General features: G+C 28.2%; 2 protein-coding genes across 2 annotated transcripts in view; one reads left to right on the top strand and one right to left on the bottom strand.

Annotated features, from left to right (window-relative positions):
• Positions 1-20352, bottom strand: part of LOC106682752 (26S proteasome non-ATPase regulatory subunit 10) — a 34448-nt gene that overhangs the window by 5236 nt on the left and 8860 nt on the right. The window contains exons 2-4 of the mRNA XM_014423784.2: positions 3322-3566; positions 2583-2916; positions 633-803 (exon numbers count right to left, since the gene is read on the bottom strand). Coding sequence (XP_014279270.1) covers positions 633-803; positions 2583-2916; positions 3322-3512 — 696 coding nt within the window. The 5' untranslated portion in view covers positions 3513-3566. The remainder of the gene's footprint in view (positions 1-632; positions 804-2582; positions 2917-3321; positions 3567-20352) is intronic.
• Positions 10693-20352, top strand: part of LOC106682753 (cytochrome b5) — a 106805-nt gene continuing 97145 nt past the window's right edge. Inside the window, exons 1-2 of the mRNA XM_014423785.3 lie at positions 10693-10853; positions 10948-11076. Coding sequence (XP_014279271.1) covers positions 10746-10853; positions 10948-11076 — 237 coding nt within the window. The 5' untranslated portion in view covers positions 10693-10745. The remainder of the gene's footprint in view (positions 10854-10947; positions 11077-20352) is intronic.

The following is a 20352-nucleotide window of genomic DNA, read 5'->3' as shown; positions in this document are numbered from 1 at the left end:
TTATTTTGAGTGATTAGATGACATTTTGTGATTTTGCATGTAGGAAGGGAGCTAGGTGTTAGTGGCAAAGAAAGAACAAATTTGAGTACCGTCTACACAGTAGGTGAGAAGAAAAAAAGAATAAGAATTCCCTGATTGAGTGTTCCTCGATGCCATTCGAAAAAGGGTTACCTCTGGTATTTTGGAGATAATCCCTGCAGTTGATAAAGCCAGGGAAACAACAAGACCTAAGTTGGAAAGGACAAAACCTAAGCAAAGTTGAAAAGATTGTCATCAGTGACAGAAGACAACAAGATGATCCAGCTATCCCTCTGCTATTAAAAACTCCATTACCATATAATTCTACTAATTCTCAAGCTGGTATTCCAATTTAATCCCAATAACACTCCAAAAAATCTTAAAAGAAAATGGTGACATGACTTTCTAATAGAGAATCGTCATTTTAATTAAAATCCATGTACTAACAGTCTACATAGAATATTTACTGATTCTATCTTCGTTACTGTTTTGAGTTTCTGTCATTTTTTTTTTTTTAAACCAATCAAACTACCATTTTTTAAGAACTGACAATAAAAGTTGTCAAATATCTAAACATAATCTTCGACAGGATTAAAATAAGATACTAGACTTACTTTCCTCGCTGCTATATGTAAAGGTGTTTCTCCATATGTTGTGATCTGATTTAGATCAGTATTATTAGCTAAGAGGGTAATTACTTCAAGGTTGTGGTCTGATTCTAGCGCTTCGTGTAATGCATTTTCTCCCCTTGTGTTTTGGTTATTTGTTCCACATTCTAATAGAGCCTGTATTGCAAAACAGTGTTAAAAAACTTGAGTTAAAAAATAAGATAATCAATATTATATTACAAAATAATTAATAATGGATTTATATTTAAATGTTCACATTTCATGATTTTTTATGCCCATTTCAGAGGCTCTTCCTTCATTTTTATTCTGGAGCATCGATATATTTAAATTCCTTATAAAGTTTTAATTAAACTGATTATTGAAGTGAAACTTCTTTACCGACATTTTATAACTGAAGAAAGAAAAAATTACACAGGAGTAAATTGATTTTATGGTGTGAGATGAAATAAAAGTGGTTGGGAGGGAGCAATCCTGGTCAATTCTAGTAGGAAAATGTTCATAGTGTAATAGGATATTAGGAGCTTAGAACTTAACAATCCCAGCAGTGGTGGTCCGATTGAGTGTGCTCCTGTTTTCTCAGTCTCTTATTGCAATTTAAAAAAATTTCCTTCTAGAATTTACTTAGGAAATGGCCATTCTATTCTAATTATTATTTTGGAACTAATATTTTCTTCCTTGAGCTATAAGAGCAAATGCATGATCATTATCAATAAAATATTAATACATTAATTATTTCATTTCCAGAAGTTTCACTTTTGTCAGCCAGTCCCAAGATTGCTACAGTTTTTTTTTATTAATAATCTTTTAAAATGTTCATATAATTACAAATGCCTGCATAATTCCTAAATCTTTTTATAACTATTTTAATAAAATGTTGCTAGGTGGGTACCCCTTGAGTTTGGAAACTATGAAACTACTAGCTAAAATTGCCATGGATACGATATTTATTTATCAATGGTTCATTCATGAATAAGGGACGTATCCATGGCAACTTTATCTATAGCTAATTTTTGCCCATCTCTGGAAAACCTTCCCCCCAAATTGTATTTCTGTAATTTAAATGGATTCTGTAGTTCAGATTGTATAATTTTATATATTGAATTGTACTACAATGTATGTATATATTGAAATATATTGTAAGCAGGAAAAATAAATAAGTTTCAACTCTTTATCCCAGCATTTTAATTTTTACTCTAATTTATTAAACATTGTTTATAAAATAAAATATTACACTAAAAATCACTGATCACTAAAAACCTTTTTACATAATAGAGAAAATAAGTTTTTTTTTTATATTTATAAAAACAAATTTATAATTATTATTTCAAGTACAGAAATTAATATACTGTCTAGTAAATGGTCAATTTTTTGGTATATTACGTAATAAACAATTAGGATTTCATCATATTTGATTTTATTTTTTTTGTACATCTCTTTGTTTCAACCCAACCATATGGACTATCATCTGAAATTGAAACATAGATACAAAAGATAAGTTAAAAAAAACTTGAATAAATAAGAGGAGTATAATTAAATATAAAATAAATGGTGTAGACAATATTGGGAAATAATCATACTTTGTTAATATTTTTTATTCAAAATATATTATTACAAATGTATTTATCGCTTATATTATATTTTTTATTTATTATTATTACTTATTTTTTCTTTAGTTGTGTTCCTTTTATTTATTTGATTTTTATTTTATTTACTTTTGTAATTTTTTTTTTTTCTCTTATATCATGTATCTCTGTTTTAATTTTAGCTCTGATGATGGCTTTGGTTGAAACATTGGCATAGGCAATAAAAGAAAACCAAATATAACTAAGTCCTAAATATTTTCTCCATTCTGCAATTGATATAGTGTTAAATTCTTATTTCATATTTAAATTATTTAATAAATAAATAATTTTTTAATATAACTGTTTGTTTTACCTGAATACAAAAGAGATGGGCTTTTGCAAAGCATGCCCTGTGCAATGCAGTTCTATTGCTATGGTCTCCAATAAATGGATCGCTTTTTTCAATCAGATATTTCAAAGTAGCCATAGAATTTTCAGTATAATCTCCAATTGCAACCAGATGTTTAACTAGAGCATGCAAAGGAGTCTGACCATAAAGATTTTCTTGAATGTTTGCATCACATCCGTAGTCAAGTAACAATTTTATTCCATCGTCCAAGTTCCTTTTCGATGATATGATCAAATGGAGTGCAGTCTCTCCATGAATCGTTCTCGTGTTCATATTACAACCGTGATTGCATAATATTCTGATATTAAAAAAAATATAATAATAAAATTATTATTGTTGTTTATTAGTATTATTTCATGTCACATAATTGTAAAAAAACTAACCTTGAATCGATCATGACCTTTAATATAAACAAAAGTTGATAAAGTGTTAGTTCAGCAAAATTCTTTAGATGATAAAACCTTTCTTAAAAAGTTGCTATAGTAGCTTTATTTAAAGCAAAGTTGTCATTAATATTAATTTGATATTATTTGTAGTTATCATAAAAAAATAATCAAATTAAATAAATTTAGTTTGATTTTTTTATTAATCACTTGTAACAATTATTTTAAACTTGTCATTGTATTTATAAAATACAGATAAGTGGCAATATTAAGGAATAAAGGTTTCTTTTTAAAAATATATGAGTATTATAAATAAGTACCTTAATATTTCAATGTGAGCTTGAGAAGAAGCTAGAAGGAGCGGAGTAGTCATGCTCGATTCCACATAACTTTCATCTGGATTATGGCCATCCCATAAAAGATTATTTACTAAATTTATATTCCCCTCAAGTATTGCCCTGTGCAACTTTGGTGGATCCATTTCTGACTGTTTCAACAATTCAATTAACATCTGAGCCAGGGTGGGGAGGAAAATGTAAACATTTTTCTGGCTTCACTAATGCACCTTAGTTGAAATAATATAGGTTTATTAATAATTTTTTTCTTAATTTAGTATTGCTTTATTTATATATATGTTATTGATTTTTTATAAAAGGCTGTATTTTATACTTTGCATTTGAGACAGAATTTTAATGCAATGGCTTATTCCATTTACCTGTTTATAAGTTAGATAAGTGCAATATGATTGATCTCTACTATAAAAATAATAATTCAATTAACAAATACTAAAAGGAAAATAGAGTAAAAAATAACTGAAAGGTCTTTGAAATGAATAATAATGCTGAAAATATAGAATTAGTGAATTAATATAATAATGAGATTAAAACAAGATGATAAAGAATACGATAAAGATAAGGCTCTAGTAATATCAAAATAAATAATATCTATAACTAAGCACACAAATATATAACTAATTTTAATCGTAATATAATGAATAATTATGTAGAGTTAAGAAAAGATACAGGCTGATATGGTCATTTAGAAAATCAAAATCAGTTATTGTGAATCATAGAAGTAAGAGAGTACCCAGATTTATTTTTTATGTTATTGATTTTTTATAAAAGGTTGTATTTTAGACTTTGCATTTGAGACAGAATTTGAATGCAATGGCTTATTCCATTTACCTATTTATTAGTTCGATAAGTGCAATATAAATTTATCTCTAGTATTAAAAATAATAATTCAATTAAAAAATACTAAAATGAGTTGGATAAAAAATAATAATAAAAATAACTGAAAGGACTTTGAAGTGAATAATAATACTGAAAATTTAGAATTAGTGAATTAATACAATAATGAGAATAAAACGAGAAGTTATAGAATATGAAAAAAATTAGGCTCTAGTAATATCAAAATAAATAATATCTATAACTAGGTACACATATATAGCAAATTTTAATTGTAATATAATAAATAATTATGTCGAGTTAAGGAAAAATACAGGAAGATGTGGTCATTTGGTAAATCAAAATCAGCTATTGGGAATAATAAAGTAATAGAAGTAATAAAGTACCCAGATTTATTTTTTATGTTATTGATTTTTTATGATACTCTGTATTTTATACAGAATTTTAGTGCAATGACTTATTCCATTTACCGTATAGTACAATATGAATTGATCTCTAGTGACAAAACTAATAATTCAATTAACAAATACAAAAAGGAAAATAAAGTAGAAAAAAAAAATTATTAAAAAATAACTGAAAGGTCTTTGAAATGAAAATAATGCCGAAAATTTAGAATTAGTGAATTAATATAATAATGAGAATAAAACAAGATGATAAAGAATACGATAAAAATAAGGCTCTAGTAATATAAAATAAATAATATCTATAACTAAGCACACAAATATATAGCTAATTTTAATTGTAATATAATGAATAATTAAGAAAGAATTAATTATTAATAATTAAGAAAGAATTAATTATTAATAATTAAGAAAAGATACAGTCAGATATTTCTTTTTTAGTTTTCCACTTACTTCACTTTACTTAATTGATTCCAAAAATGTATCTGGGAATAATTTTAATGCATTACTTGTCAATAGTGACAATTTCTTTATTAATATATATTTTTATATTTTATTCTATTGTATATTTTTACAGGTTTTTATTTTATTTTAAAAAATATTTTTTTTCCTTTTCTTTTTTAATTTTTCTATTGTTTTTCACAAATTCACATGTATTATTTCACATTTTTTTTTTTTAATGCATCAATATAGCAATTTCTGAGGGGAAAAAACACCTTAAAATTGTTAAAGAGAATTTGGATGGTATGAGATCAAGAATAAATGGGATGTTGAGATCATGATGGAAGGTTCTTATTTGTAACATAATATGAAATAAAAATTGAGTGCATCTTCTTCGGAGTGTTTCAATATTTTCCTTTGTTTTCATATACTCAAGTCTATTTATTGCAGAAACCTTTATTATTTATAATTGAGTTCTATTTAATAAAAAAAAAAAAAAAAAAAAAAAATCGTTGAAGAACACTTGTTTTTAGTTACCATTTTTTTTTTTATTTATGATTGGATAGACTTATATTTAAGAATCATATTGATTTTTTTTTTTCACTAAAAGAACATTAAAATGTAATTCTTAAATTTAAATCTAACCAGAGATATAACAATAAAAAAGTGACAAAGGAATAAAGAAAGTGGAAAAAAAAAATCACTGAGATCTAATTTTCATGAGAAAACATCTTTTATTGTATGATTAATATTATACCTGATAAAAAAATAAAAGATATATTTAAAAAAAAAAAATTAAATCTGAAATGAAGGGTCAAATTAAAATGAAGATTCAAAGAGTGCCGTTCTTTGTAAGAAATTACTGTTACTAGACCAATGGTTGTGCAAGGAGGTGATTTGGTCAGAATCACACTCGACCACTAGATCTTTACCCAGTCTAGGGTGCCCACTCTATGAGGCTAGGTGGATCCCGAAGGGCTCCTGGACCAACAGGGCTGACTCACAGCTACATTGATACAGAAAATAATTATCTGCCACAGTCCGATTCGTCTCAGGTTCTTGGAGTTTGTAGGACAGTGCCTTACCGATCAGCTACCCAATCCCAAAACATATTGTAATAATTTTAAAAATATTAAAAATAAAATAAAAATAATCTGAATCGTTTTTAAACTTTTTTCAAATATGAAAGAATAACTTGGGTTCAAATTAAGAACATTAATATCAAATGGATAATAAAATTTATTCAAATTTAATAATATAAAAGACTCTTAATCTCAGGGCGTATGGTTACTAGACAATCAGAACAGGCATTTACAATAATTTCAATTAATTAAATTTTATCTGTTTTACAAATATATTCTAACTTAGTTATAACCAAACTAACCAAGCTCTATTTCTAACGATCCTCCTTTGTTGATTCTTTGGCGCCTTCCTTGTTCTCAATCCCACTGTTCCGTCCTAGCATCAAAAATGGCTTCCTTCCTGACAGAAACTGACGACGACCTCTTCATACTGAGAGACCATCTCTCCTTGGCGCCACAGACACAACTGCTCTCTCTTCAAAAACAAAACCTGCCTTGAGGTTACATGTAAACATCGATTGTCGCACAACAGTTAGGGATTTTTCCAAATGATTTACTTTCTGAATATTATTCATTTGCACTATTTCTTGATTTCTATTTTTCCTTTAATTTACTGTATTTTCAATTATGATGGGAAGAGTTAAAATAGTTTTTATGATATTTGAATCTGCTCACATGGCCTTGATTCAACGGACTTGACTGAAGAATACTTACCGCCATCTTGGCTTTGTTTGGAATACAATGTATTTCTTTTAGACAAAGAAAACTGGTTAGCTTGCTTTATAATTTAAAATAACAAATAGCAATATTAAAATTATACATAAAATAAAACAAATCAAAACCCTTTATACATCAAAAATATACTATTTACTCAAAAAGAGCATATTACAATATACATATCAGTTAACTGTTAAATGAAATTATATCTTAAATCAAAACTGCCAGAATTCAGGTCATGGTCTAATAGACCATATTTGTCAAGATTTTTTTGTATAATTGCTAAGATTTAAACTATGAAAACTACTATAAAAGTATTCAAATTTTATAAAAACTTGGCTATCTCAATATTCCAAGGACATTTTTTCACTACTACTTTAAACCTCAATTTTTTTTTTAATACCTTAATATCTCATCATTTTATAATATTATTGTAGAATGTTTAATATTAATAGATATGGCTGAATAATTTTAAAAGTAATTTGTTTATATGTTAATTTAATGGAGTACGTATTTGTTAATATTTTTTCAAAATCAATGATTTTTCAGGGATATCATTTTCATTTTTTTTTTTCTTTTCAGGATTTCAATGTATGATTCTTGCCAAGTCACAATAATTAATTATGATTTCACTGCAATTGCAAGGTAAAGTCTAAGGTTATGTAGATTTGAATATCTGTCTTGGATTTACAAATTGTAATGTTTTTTATTACTGTTGGAAACTTCCTTCCCTAATTTGTATGGTATTTTGTACCTATTTTTTATTTCACAGATTTTACGTATACTTGAATATTTTATTCCATATTTACCTCATCACTTTATACAATTTTTTTTAAAAATCAAAATGAAAATTTTTATAAATTATAAAATAAAAATCAATCCATATAATGCAGATTGTAGTAAATTATTTCTGGCAAGACTAAAATAAATTTGGAGTGTTATGTAATTAAATATTTTTGATGTAATTCTGAGCTTCTTTAATATTCAGGGAATTCAATGGTTTCTAATATTCCAGTTTCTTTTAACTTAGTATTTTAGTTTAGTTCTACTACAGTTTCCCTACCTCTTCTATATTTTCTATTACAAATTTTGATATTTCCTTAGTTGGTCGTAACATCTCATTTGATACTTCTAAAATAAAGTCTAGTGTTAAAACTATAGTAGCTAAATGTATCAGGGAATTCAGGGTAAAACCATTTAAATGTGTTTCCAATGTTTTATATTGTCTGGGTAGTGAAAAAACAGTTTAAACAGATCAACAGAACAAGAAAGATTAAACATGATGTAATTTTACAAGGTATAAAAACTATGAAACACAAAGGAAATGTGTTAAAAATTCTGCAAAATAACACATCTGGCATTTGCAGTAATGAGTTCAAGTATGTCGTTTATATGTTTTGATTTACTCCAGGCTTAGGTAAAAGTAGAAATTCTCACCAATAAAATAGATAAATCATTTACCTTCAAAAAACTTTTGAGAAAAATATATAAGGTAAATAATGACAAATGAAACAACTCATAAAAAAAAATTATCTTCAGGAAATTGACAGTGAAACTGTAAATATAATATGAAGGAGATGGTCAAGGGTGTGAAAAAAAAAAGAAGAAAAAATAGTTAACGACAATTTAGACAGGTAAATAAATTAGTTAAAAAATATTTAGGCACATAAATAGTTGTTTACTATTTTTCATTCCTTTTTGACTGTACCCCCGACTATCTTCTTCATATTTTGAAAAATATGGTCATTTATACATGTAATATGATTATAATAAAATGAAAAATAGGCAACTGATCAATTTAGATGTTTATAGACTAAATGTTAAAAGAATGTTTAAGCTGAAAATATTATTGTTAATAAACTGTTGAATCATCCACCAAAGCCTTTCTTGATAAATTTTGTTATCAATAAGTGTAAGGAATGCCTTTCATATTTCCCATGTGTCATATTAAAGTTGAAAGAAAAAGGGCACAGTTTACTCTGACGAAGTGGCATGCCTCAAATGCACAGTGTACAGAAAGATATATTCATAGGAATTTTTATGTTCAAGTATGCATTTATTACTTTAGTGGACATACAACAATAATTGAATATTTCCATGTTTTCATTACAAATATATATTTTGATATTTGTATCATATAAAAATCTCATCTCTAATTAGTATTTATAATATATAATTTTAATTTCATTTAGTGCTAATAAGATATAATAGGAACATAAATGAATTCCCTAATGATTTAATTATTTTAATTTGAATATTTCTATGTTTTATTACATATTTATATAAAAAATAAGCACATATTTTGATTCTTTTATCACATATAAAGTTCATCCCTAATGATTAGTAGTGAGGTAATAATATAAATAATATAAATAATTTCATTCAATATTATAATTAATAATGAATGAAATTATAATGAATTATTTTAAATTGAATATTTCTTTGTTCTTATTACTTATTAAAAAGATATTTTTGTACATATTTTGAATTTTTCATCACATAAAAATCTCATCCTTAATGATTATAATAATATGTATCATTTTAATTTCATTTAGTGCTGGTAAGATATATAGGGATATAAATTGAGTTTTTCAATTATCGAATTGTTTTAAATATCTCTATGTTTTTATTACATATTTTTATAAAAATGAACACATATTTTGAATTTTTATCACATAAAAATCTCTTTTCTAATGATTAGTTGTGACCCATCATTATAATTTCATTTAGTTCTTATAGGATATATAGGAAAATATTTAGAGAACTTCCTAATAACTAAATTATTTAAAATAAATTATGTCTATGTTTTTATTACATATTTATGTAAAAAAAAATACATATTTCAAATTTTTCATCACGTGAAAATCTTATTCTTCATGATAAGCAAGACGTATCATTTTAATTTCATTTAGTGCTATATACTTTCTTTAGGGATAAACAGGAAATATATTTATGGTCCATTTTTCAGACATGAGATATTCCCAGTGTTCTATAAAAGTGATTTATCATATTCAAGAAATGCTGTCATTTCCAATAAAAAAAAAAAAATTATTTTTGCAATGTTATCTTTTTATAACCTAATTATTTTTAATATATAAAATTTTAAATTATTAATAAAATTATATTAATTTCCAATTGGATTAAACAATACTTTAATACTAACGATACAATGACTTTGCAAATGGGGAGTAGGTGTGAAATTAATAAAATTTATAAACATTTTTCTGGCTTTACTAATGCACCTTAGTTGGAATATATGTTTGTTAATAATTATATATATGTTATTAATTTTTTTTAATACTTTGTATTTTAAACTTTGGATCTGAAACAGAATTTTCTTGCAATGGCGTACCTGTTTTATTACCTGTTTTTCTTATTTTATTCTTCTTTGTTGTTTAGAAGTGCAATTATCTTTTAAAATGCAGGCTTATTGATGACAATTAAATCTATTTTAATTTTACTTACTTATAAACAAATAATACATTTAAATCTGTTGATAACAATTATTTTTACTGGGGGGAGGGGTAGGAAATAAATACAATTTTTAATATTACTTTATTTGATCTACTTGAATTTTTATTTTCCTCAATAAAATTGTAGAACTTATTATTTACAATATGTTTTGTTTATGAATGATAAAACTTGAATATGAGATTCAGATTTGCTCACTGTACGTCTTGTACTTAGATAATGTAATTCAATAGATGTCACAATTCTTTTTTTCTTCTTTTTTTTTTCTGAAATTACATTTCTTTGAGAATGATAAGGTAATATTGGAATTACAATTTCAAATTATGCGCATCAGATTAATCTCCTGACTTCAAATATCCTTGTGTTCCAAGGATGCAGCCCTTAGTGTACTGTGAGGAGTTTGTAGAAGTAACATTACATTGTTCTCACCGCATATACTAGTGCAATGGAAGTCTATACTTGGGATGAAATCAAGAAACACGATGGTTCAGATGGTACATATTGGATCGTAATTCATGGATACGTCCACGATTTGACCAATTTTTTAAATGAGGTATTATAATTTGTTTCTTTTTATGGATAAAATGTGTTTTTTTTTTTTTTGTTTTTTTTATATATATAATATTTCAATTTTTGAAATTCATTAGCATCCTGGAGGCGAAGAAGTGCTGATGAATGCTGCGGGTGGAGACGGTACAGAGTGTTTTGACGACATAGGTCACTCCGAAGATGCTAAAAATCTGTGCAAAAAGTTCAGGATTGGAAGACTAAGTGAGGTCAGTGTGATTTCATAAGGCTAATTGAGCATAAAAAAGGCTCAACAATTTAAATTGGTGTTAAATAATTATTATAATAATTCTATTTCAGTGTAATTTATCATTTTCATTTCTTTTTAAAGTACCCATTCTTAATGTTTTATTACTTTACCCAAAACTTAAAAAATAATTAAATTTAACCGAAAAGTGTCCTATCAATGATACTAATAAATATTTCGTATGTCAAATTAAAATTTTTAAAATTTAAAGTGCGGTTTTTTGCCATGATACCCTTCTTGGGATAAAAAAATTTCACAGCACCCTTACTGGGCTAACATTTTGTCGCACCCTTATCAAGCCAAAGAAAAAAAAAATTCTGGAGAAATTATCCTTAGAGCTATTGAATATGTAGAAAAAATAAGAAAAAATAGTGTAATGTAAGTGCTGGAATACACTGTATAGTTGTTATTGAAATTTTTTCCTTCTCGTTTTTGTAAAATTTTGAGTGGCATTTGCTTGGGACACACCGATAGTCATCTATACTTCTGCATTAACCCGGACCATCTTCTTCATAAGAAAATTAATTAATTAAAATTGAATTAATGAAATATACAAAGAATACAAGAATGAAAGAAACAAACTATAAAGTTATATAAGCCAAATGGAGTAATTAGTAAAAACGACAATAATATGATATGCTGAATATAACTTATATCTAATATTTATTTCTAATTTATAAGAGATAACTTTTATATTAACAATGTAATTTAATTTAATTAATAATCAATAGTATACAAATAATTAGGGTAAAAGTATTCGTAGTTGACACTTTTTAGAAAAAAATTAAGAATTTTTAACCATAAGTCTTGTATTTGGGCCGCCCATAGCTCAGTGGTTAAGAAACAGTTTTACCAATTTGATGTCTATTGGCGGTGCCGGTTCGAATCCAGCCTGGGATGTTGACTTTTTTCATTGAGTGGCGGTCCCACAAAATGAAGAACTTTGACCCCCAACCATGGTTAGGCAGTATAGGACTCCAATGGAAGTCTTGGACGAAAAAAAAAAAAAAAAATAATAATAATAAGTCTTGTATTTTTCATCAATTGTTTCACTTTTTTTTAAAAATCTTTATATGTCATTTTTCATCTAATGATTCCTAATAAGGTAAATAAGTAAAAAAAAAAAAAATAAAAAAATAATTTTTAAAGGATATTTCAGTGGTTGATATTTGAGTTTTAGATTCTAAAGATAGAGCAAATAGGAAGAAACACTTGAAAATACTAGTAAATTTAATATTAGCTAAAACATAAATGTATTTATTTTTAAATTAATAATACATAATGTAAAAAAATATATACCTAAAATGTGGCAAATTAGAAGGTAGACAAAAGGTTATTTTAACTGGGAACAAAATGCATATACTTTTCCAACATGAATACATAATTCTTGGGGTTTCGTTCCTCTTATATTTATGAATTTTAATTATTAATTGCATATAACAATCGGTGGTGCAGTTTTAATCATCAAAGATGCAGTTTTAATTTCTTAATGTTGCAATTGAAGGATATGAATACATTATTAATATTTCCACATTCTTGTAAGTTCATGCTATGATTTGTGTTCATCCAATAGCAATCTCATAGAACTTTTAAAAATCTAAGCTTTTTTTTTTTAGGCTATAACTTGGAGGGCAACTTTCATATCATTTAACTTGCTTCCATCAGAATTATTTGTTGTCCTACCTCCAGATCTTATAGTTTTCTGATAATTAATTAGTTTTAAATCTAGTGCATTTGAATTTCTTGAAGCTAAGCCACAAGTTTGCAATTTATTCAATATAACCGAGGCATAAATCTCGTCTACGGCCTATTTCAAAATAGGATGAAATATTTTCTTTCTGATCGAGTTGGAAACATTATTGATACTCCATGACTGAACATTTTCTCTTGTGTCTTATTATTAAAGAGCTGAATAATGAAATGACTAAAGATTGCAGGCAACCCAGGATAGCTTTGAAGATTGGAAGTTGGGGAGGAGAGGAAAGTGATGAAAGAGAGAATGATGATAAAAAATTGTTGTTTTCTGATACAAAACTTATAAAATTAAAGGAAAATTTATTTATTTTCTAAATTATATTCTGATAACCTCTATATGTGGAAATATTATCCGATAAATGAATATATTTTTGTTGCTGGTAAAATAAGTGGTACAGATTGTATGATTGCTTATGAAGTGGAAGAGAAATAAATAAATTATAAATTGTATAAATAAAAGTGAAACATCTTGCCTCTCTGAATAACACTGACATATGGATGGCCCGCTCTTTGTTTACCGAGCATTTGTACAAGCCTCCGATTCGTGGCGTGCGGCCAACATGTGGATCCGCCTTTAGAGTGGCAAGCATGGCGGGCGTATAAGTGGTTTAAGCCATTACACTGGGATTATATTATTTTTATTACCAAAAAAAAAGAAAATGAAATTAAATATATATAACTAAGATTAAATATAAACCTTATTATAAAAAGTAACAATAAACTCCTAACAGCTCTCGGTTGCAACTAGACAAAGAGTAATGGAGGAGATGCTACACGAGCGCTCTCACGAACCCCTTTGATCTGTTTCCAAAAAACCGACTCTCGACGGATCGGCAACGAGCTTAGGCCAACTCGTACAAGCCACCCATCCACATGCCCGCGCATGTCTTTGTTCGCCACGGCTTGGCCAACATTTAAAAGCCCCTTCAGGGGTTTAAAGGGAAACCTTTGCTTTCTTTGGTTGTGGTGACTCAGCATGTTTCCACTCCTTTGACTGCTGTTTTGTCTCTGGGGTACAGTAGTGGACCCAAGTTTCATCTGTAGTCACAAACCGGCGCAAAAAATCTTGTTAGTTGCGCTGAAAACAGGCCAGATTTATTCGGACATTTCCTATCTGGTGCGTTTATGGTCCAGCGTCTAGAGCCGCGGCATATTGCGGATAATTTTTTCACTCACAATTCTTTCGGTAAAATATGATATAACCGTTCAGATGACATCCCTACAGCTTCAGAAATCTCACGCACTTTCAGTGGACGATCCTCGATGACCTTTTTATGCACTTCTACGATAAATTCTGGGGTTGTAGCACTTTTTGGCCGTTCACTACTCGGATCATCATCTAAGCTCTCCCGACCAAATTTAAACTCGCTGGTCCACTTGGCAACAGATTAATATGAAGGAGCAGAGTCCTCCAGTGTGTTCGGAAAGTCGGAATGAATTTCCATTGCTTTCATACCTTTCTTTACAAAGTACTTAATCTCTGTACATTGACATGCGCGGGCATGTGGATGGGTGGCTTGGCTAGGCAGGTACGAGTTGGCCTAAGCTCGTTGCCGATCCGTCGAGAGTCGGTTTTTTGGACACAGATCAAAGGGGTTCGTGAGAGCGCTCGTGTAGCATCTCCTCCATTGCTCTTTGTCTAGTTGCAACTGAGGGCTGTTAGGAGTTTATTGTTACTTTTTATAATAAGGTTTATATTTAATCTTAGTTATATATATTTAATTTCATTTTCTTGTCCACATGTCAGTGTTATTCAGAGAGGCAAGCATGGCGGACGTATAAGTGGTTTCAGCCATTCCACTGGGATTATATTACAAAAAAAAGGAATGAAAGGAAATTAAATATAAATAAATAAGATTAAATATTAAAAACTTATTATAAAACTTAACTACAACCTCCTAACAGCTCTGAGTTGCAACTAGACAAAGAACAATGGTGGAGATGCTACACGAGCGCTCTCACGAACCCCTTTGATCTGTGTCCAAAAAAAGATTCTCGACGGATCGGCAACGAGCTTAGGCCAACACGTACCAGCCAAGCCACCCATCCACATGCTCGTGCTTGTCTGAGTTCGCCATGGCTTGGCCAACATGTAGAAGCCCCTTGAGGCAACCTTTACACTTTTTATCAGATACTTATTAATTTAATTACTTAGACATACAATTTATGTTTAAGTGTATATTTTTACTATACTAAATCGAAAATAAACCTCTAAAGGTAGATGAATCTCAGTTTTTGTGTTATCGATTATTTGATAAAATGGAGTGTTTATATTTTGGCTCATAATTACATGAAAATGATGCAAGGTGTCGACCACCAGTCACGCTAGCATATCGTGTGGGTTCTTACACTAGTTGTAAAGAATTAAAACGCTGTTGTATTATTTATTTTATTATATCAGAAAATAACAAGTAATGAAATATCTACTATATTTAAAGGCAAGAATATTTCTCAAATTGTAATTTATTATAATGTGTTCTACGTTTCTTCTATTGAAGAAGGCATGAATTCTTCAATAAAAACTAAAATAAAAATTTTATTTGCAAACTCAAACTCCAGATTCAGTAACTCGAATTCCAAAGCAGAGTAGTTTATTAAAAGTTATCAAAATGGTTTAATTGATTTCTAAAAATCTAGAGTGACATTGATTAAATTTTTGGTAATTAATATCACTCTTGATTTTTTATTATTATTATTTATTTTAAAATTGGCGCGACAGACCGTGAAGATCCAAGGCCTCGCGTGATTTATTTAGGAAATACATCGCGCGTTTCATGACATGGTTTTCATAGGGCACTATGAAATCAGTTGATATATCCTAGTATAAATATGATGATATTAGGAATGTTCCCGCAAGGCCAATTTTCATATTAAACAAAACAAATATGCTTGAAAACCCGTTAAAAATGGTTTTAACAAAGACAAATTTTGCTCTTTTTTAAGCAATATTTTGTATAATGAGGTGTAGATAGTTGACTGTAGATTAATGATTGGAGAAATTTGTCAGTGGGTGCGGTCAGCAAAGAACAACATAAATAAACAAAACCATATTTATTTATTTTATGCTGACGTTTCGACCTGAGTTTCAGGTCTTCATCAGGGGTTATGGCGTAGACGACTTATGCTGCGTAGAGGCCTTCTACGATATAACCCCTGATGAAGACCTGACATTCAGGTCGAAACTTCGGCATAAAATAAATAAATATGGTTTTGTTTATTTATGTTGTTCTTTGCTGACCGCACCACCCGACAAATTTCTCCAATAATATTTTGAATAATTTACTAGGCTACCTTTTAGAATAATCTAGTTTGAATAGTTTTTGTTCTTCTTCTTGTAATAAAAAATGTTATTATTCTTATTGGCACGACAGACCATGGAAGTCCAAGGCATCGCGTGATGTACTAAGGAAATACATCACGCGTTTCATGACGTGGTTTTCATAGGGTGGGTTTGTCACTCCCACGCCTATTTTTGTGAGTGCCACCCATTGGCTATCGGGTCTCTAAAATGCCTGGGGGGAGGCTGTGAGTGAGTATTATATAAATATATACTTGAAAAAAAAAACAAAAAACAGATACACTCTTGAATTTTAGATTATAAATAATATTTACATAATATCTCTTCATATCAGTTTGTAAATTAATTGTATTATTAAAATTTTTGATAATATAAATTAATTATATTGTTACGGCGGGTAGAGGTTCAAAAGGAACCCTTGCTAGCCCAACTGTGAATAAAAATGGAAACAAAAGAAACTAACAGCCGAATTTAGTTATTATTGTGTTTTAAAATAAATGAACATAATAAAGGAAAACAAAATATAGAACAAAAAAAGAAGAAAGCAAACTTAAAATTATTACAAAAAATTAATAAAGGTTGAACTAGAGCAAAAGAAAAATGTTTATATATCATAGTGGGTGATTGATAGATTATGTCCTCGTGAAGGTAATATGGAAAAGACGTATGTCTGCCCACCTTGCCATTTTAGTACAAGAGCCCTGAAGAGAAAAAAGGAGTTATCTCACCCCAATTACTTCAATGAAAACTATGAATAATTAATAGTCAAAATTGATGAGTCTGCCAAGTATAGGTAGGGGGATTAAAAAATAGCGGCTGTTTCAAAAACTTAAAAAAAACATTGATTTTTCATTCGGAGCTCTATATCTTAAAAACTACCAACAACACTAGAAAATCTAAGAGGACATTATTTAAAGAAGAGTAAATTTGCTGAAGTATTAGCTCTAAAAGAGCTATTCACGTCCAATAGTTCTCGAAATATAGCTTTTAAAAAGAAAAAATTCTTAAAAATCTACTGAAAGATTAGTAGTTAGTTAATTTATTTTGAGGAATCTATATCTCAGGAACTATGTGACGTACAGATGTCTATTAGCACTCAAATTAAAGCTCGTTTAATGGACTATAAAGAAGTTTATGACCTTTACCTTCGTAGGAATAGTAGTTTTCATGATATTTACTAAAATAAATTTATTTATAGTTGTTCAGACAATAAATTTGATTTATGAAAAACTTTAATTCAGAAACCATTGGACGTACTGATGTCTACCAGCGCACAAATTAAAGCTAGTTAAATTTACTACAAAATAGTTAATTATGTTTATCTTTATAGGAGTAGTAATTTTTATGATATTTGACAAAATAAACTCACAAAATGTTAATTTCTTGTTGTTCGTATAAAATGTTTGATTTTTGGAAAAATATATCTCTAGATCCATAAGGCGCACATATGTCCGCCAACACTCAAAATAAAGGAAATTTAACTTACTATAAAGTAGTTTATGACACTTATCTTCCTAGGGGTAGTAGTTTTTATGATATTCACATATCATAAATTTGGCAAATAAAAAATTGTCCGAACAATTATAAATCAATTTATATTATCAAATTTCATGAAAACTATTACTCCTACGAAGATAAACAATATAAACTACTTTATAGCTCATTAAACTAGCTTTAATTTGAGTGCTAATAGACATCTTTACGTCAAATGGTTTTTGAGATATACATTTTTCAAAATAAATTCACTAACTACTGATCTTTTGGTACGTCCCATACAACATTTTTCATGAAATGTTGCTTTTTAAAAAGCTATATTTCGAAAACTATTTAACGTAAATAACTCTATTAGGGCTCATATTTTAGCAAATTTACTCTTCTTTAAATGACGTTCTCTTAGGTTTTCTTGTGTTGTTCCTACTTTTTAAGTTATAGAGCTCTGAATGAAAAATTAGGTTTCTTTATTACTTTGAAACAGCCACTATTCTTTACCCCCTTACCTATACTCAGCAGACTCATCAATTTTGGCTAGTAATTAAAAACTGGGGTAAGATAACTGTCTTTTTTCTCCTCTTGGGCTCTTGTGCTACGGATGGAATAAGCATAAAAGCCGATTGGTGTGCACACCAAAAGACTCAAAAGGTGTATATTTTATTTTTTACAGTAAAAAACAAAAGAGAACATATGCTTTTTAAACAATAAAAACATATGTTATACAATCGATTTTTCATTTCATTAAACGATGTGTTGGTCGCAACATTTATTATTTTACGTTTAGAATTATTCTATGTTTTAAAAATAATAGAATCAATTTTATTATAAAAAATTATTATTTAAAAAATTTACATTATTCGCGTAATTTATAAACGGATATTAATGGTTTTAACATACATTATGCAGATATTGTTGATAAACTAATATTCTTAAGAAATATTAATTGAATTTTTAATATAAATCATTTGTATTATAAATACTCAATTCTAAAGTGTAAAATTATAATTAATAATATAAGTTATCAGAACAAAATTATAACCGGAGTTATCCTGATAACCATTTTATAACCTATCTTTGGAATTCCAGACAGTGATTCTGTACTGGAATGTGCACATGATTTTTTTTTTCCTTAACATTGTATGAAAGCCGAAACGTAGAATATATTATTTATAAATTAAAATTGGTGAAATATTCTTGCCTTTTTATTTAACAAATTTACTTTCGCGTTCTACATTTGGACAAGCGATTAACCTTGAATCCTCACACGAGACTGAAAAGAATGAAAACTGCACGTCTATTGCGACTATTACAGCACTTACTAGACAAACGGTCTAAACTTCAACACATTACAAAAGACTGATCTACATGACTGACTTGGGGCTCCACTAAACCTTCGAATTCCTCTCGTATTCAATCCTTACAATCCGAAATCCTACGTAAAATCCTCAATGCTCCTTACTTTGTCATAAATAAAATCATACATAAAGACCTTAATGTTCCCTATGTAACCGATCTAGCCTGAACCAGATACCACTCCTTCCATTATAAACTCTCTAACCACTCAAACCCCCTAGTTTCTAACCTTGCATCCTCTTCCATTCCTGACTATCCTCCGAGGCGCCAGAAAAGAAGATGGCCACGAGACCAGCTAATGTAAAATGTCATTAGAGTACTACCAATGGGTAGTTTCTCTTTAAGCCTGTAACACTCCAATTTAACTTAGATCATATTTACTAAATGTATTATAATGTACAGTTGTAAATAGCAATAAATAAATAATAAAAAAAAAAACTTCCTTCAATAAATTTAAAATATGAGGCGTGTAGCTTCAAAACCAACTCTATTAGAATTCAGAAAAATTTTAAGACAGCTAAAAAACATCTTATTGGCATTTCAATCAGTTTTGAGAAATGTTTGTTATTTGTATCGAAAGAGTTAACCTACATGATTATTTCACGATAGTTTCACTACTTCAGTAGTTTTAGCTTTCTGGGAATTTAAATTTTAAATGGACCTGGTTTTGAACCAAACGATTAATCAATTTTACCACCATTTTGAAAATTTAGTGTAGCGAGAACATGCGGAAAATAGAAAATAAGACAATTCAGAAAAAAAATGAATGAAGCTGATTTTGGAGCTCATATCTGTTATGTAATTTTTCAATAAAAAAGATTCAGTATTGAAAATGATAAGCCAAAAGAAATACTGCTAAGAGATATTAATCAGCTGAGCTAACACAACTCACTATGTATTATTGCACAATACACGGTGACTGTTTGTGAGTGCTTAGTGAAATTTTACGTCGACAATTTAAATAAACATCAAATTTTCGAAAGTCATATTATTGCTCATAATTGTAACTTACTTATAGTTATGAAAACGTCTATCCTATAAATTACATACACAATGTAATAAATATAAATGTAAATAAATACTTTTATATTACTATATGATCATATTACTAAATAGTATCCCTTATTATATTATAGGTTTCAGTGGTAATAATATTTTATAAATACAAAGATAATTGATAAACTGGTATACACAAACGCCCTTTGGAAAAAAAATTGAATAATAATTGTTTTGAAGGACTCAAATAATTTAAATTAATAAATATATATATATATTGCTATGTATAAAGGAATTAGCCATGAATTCAACAATATGTCGTTTATTAAGGTTTTTTGTTATCTG

This window comes from Halyomorpha halys, unplaced genomic scaffold (assembly GCF_000696795.3).
Source record: "Halyomorpha halys isolate HHAL.00 unplaced genomic scaffold, Hhal_1.1 Scaffold439.1, whole genome shotgun sequence".
Lineage (NCBI taxonomy): Eukaryota > Metazoa > Arthropoda > Insecta > Hemiptera > Pentatomidae > Halyomorpha > Halyomorpha halys.
The sequence above is the reverse complement of the archived record's forward strand: the minus strand, read 5'-3'. Positions and strand labels throughout refer to the sequence as shown.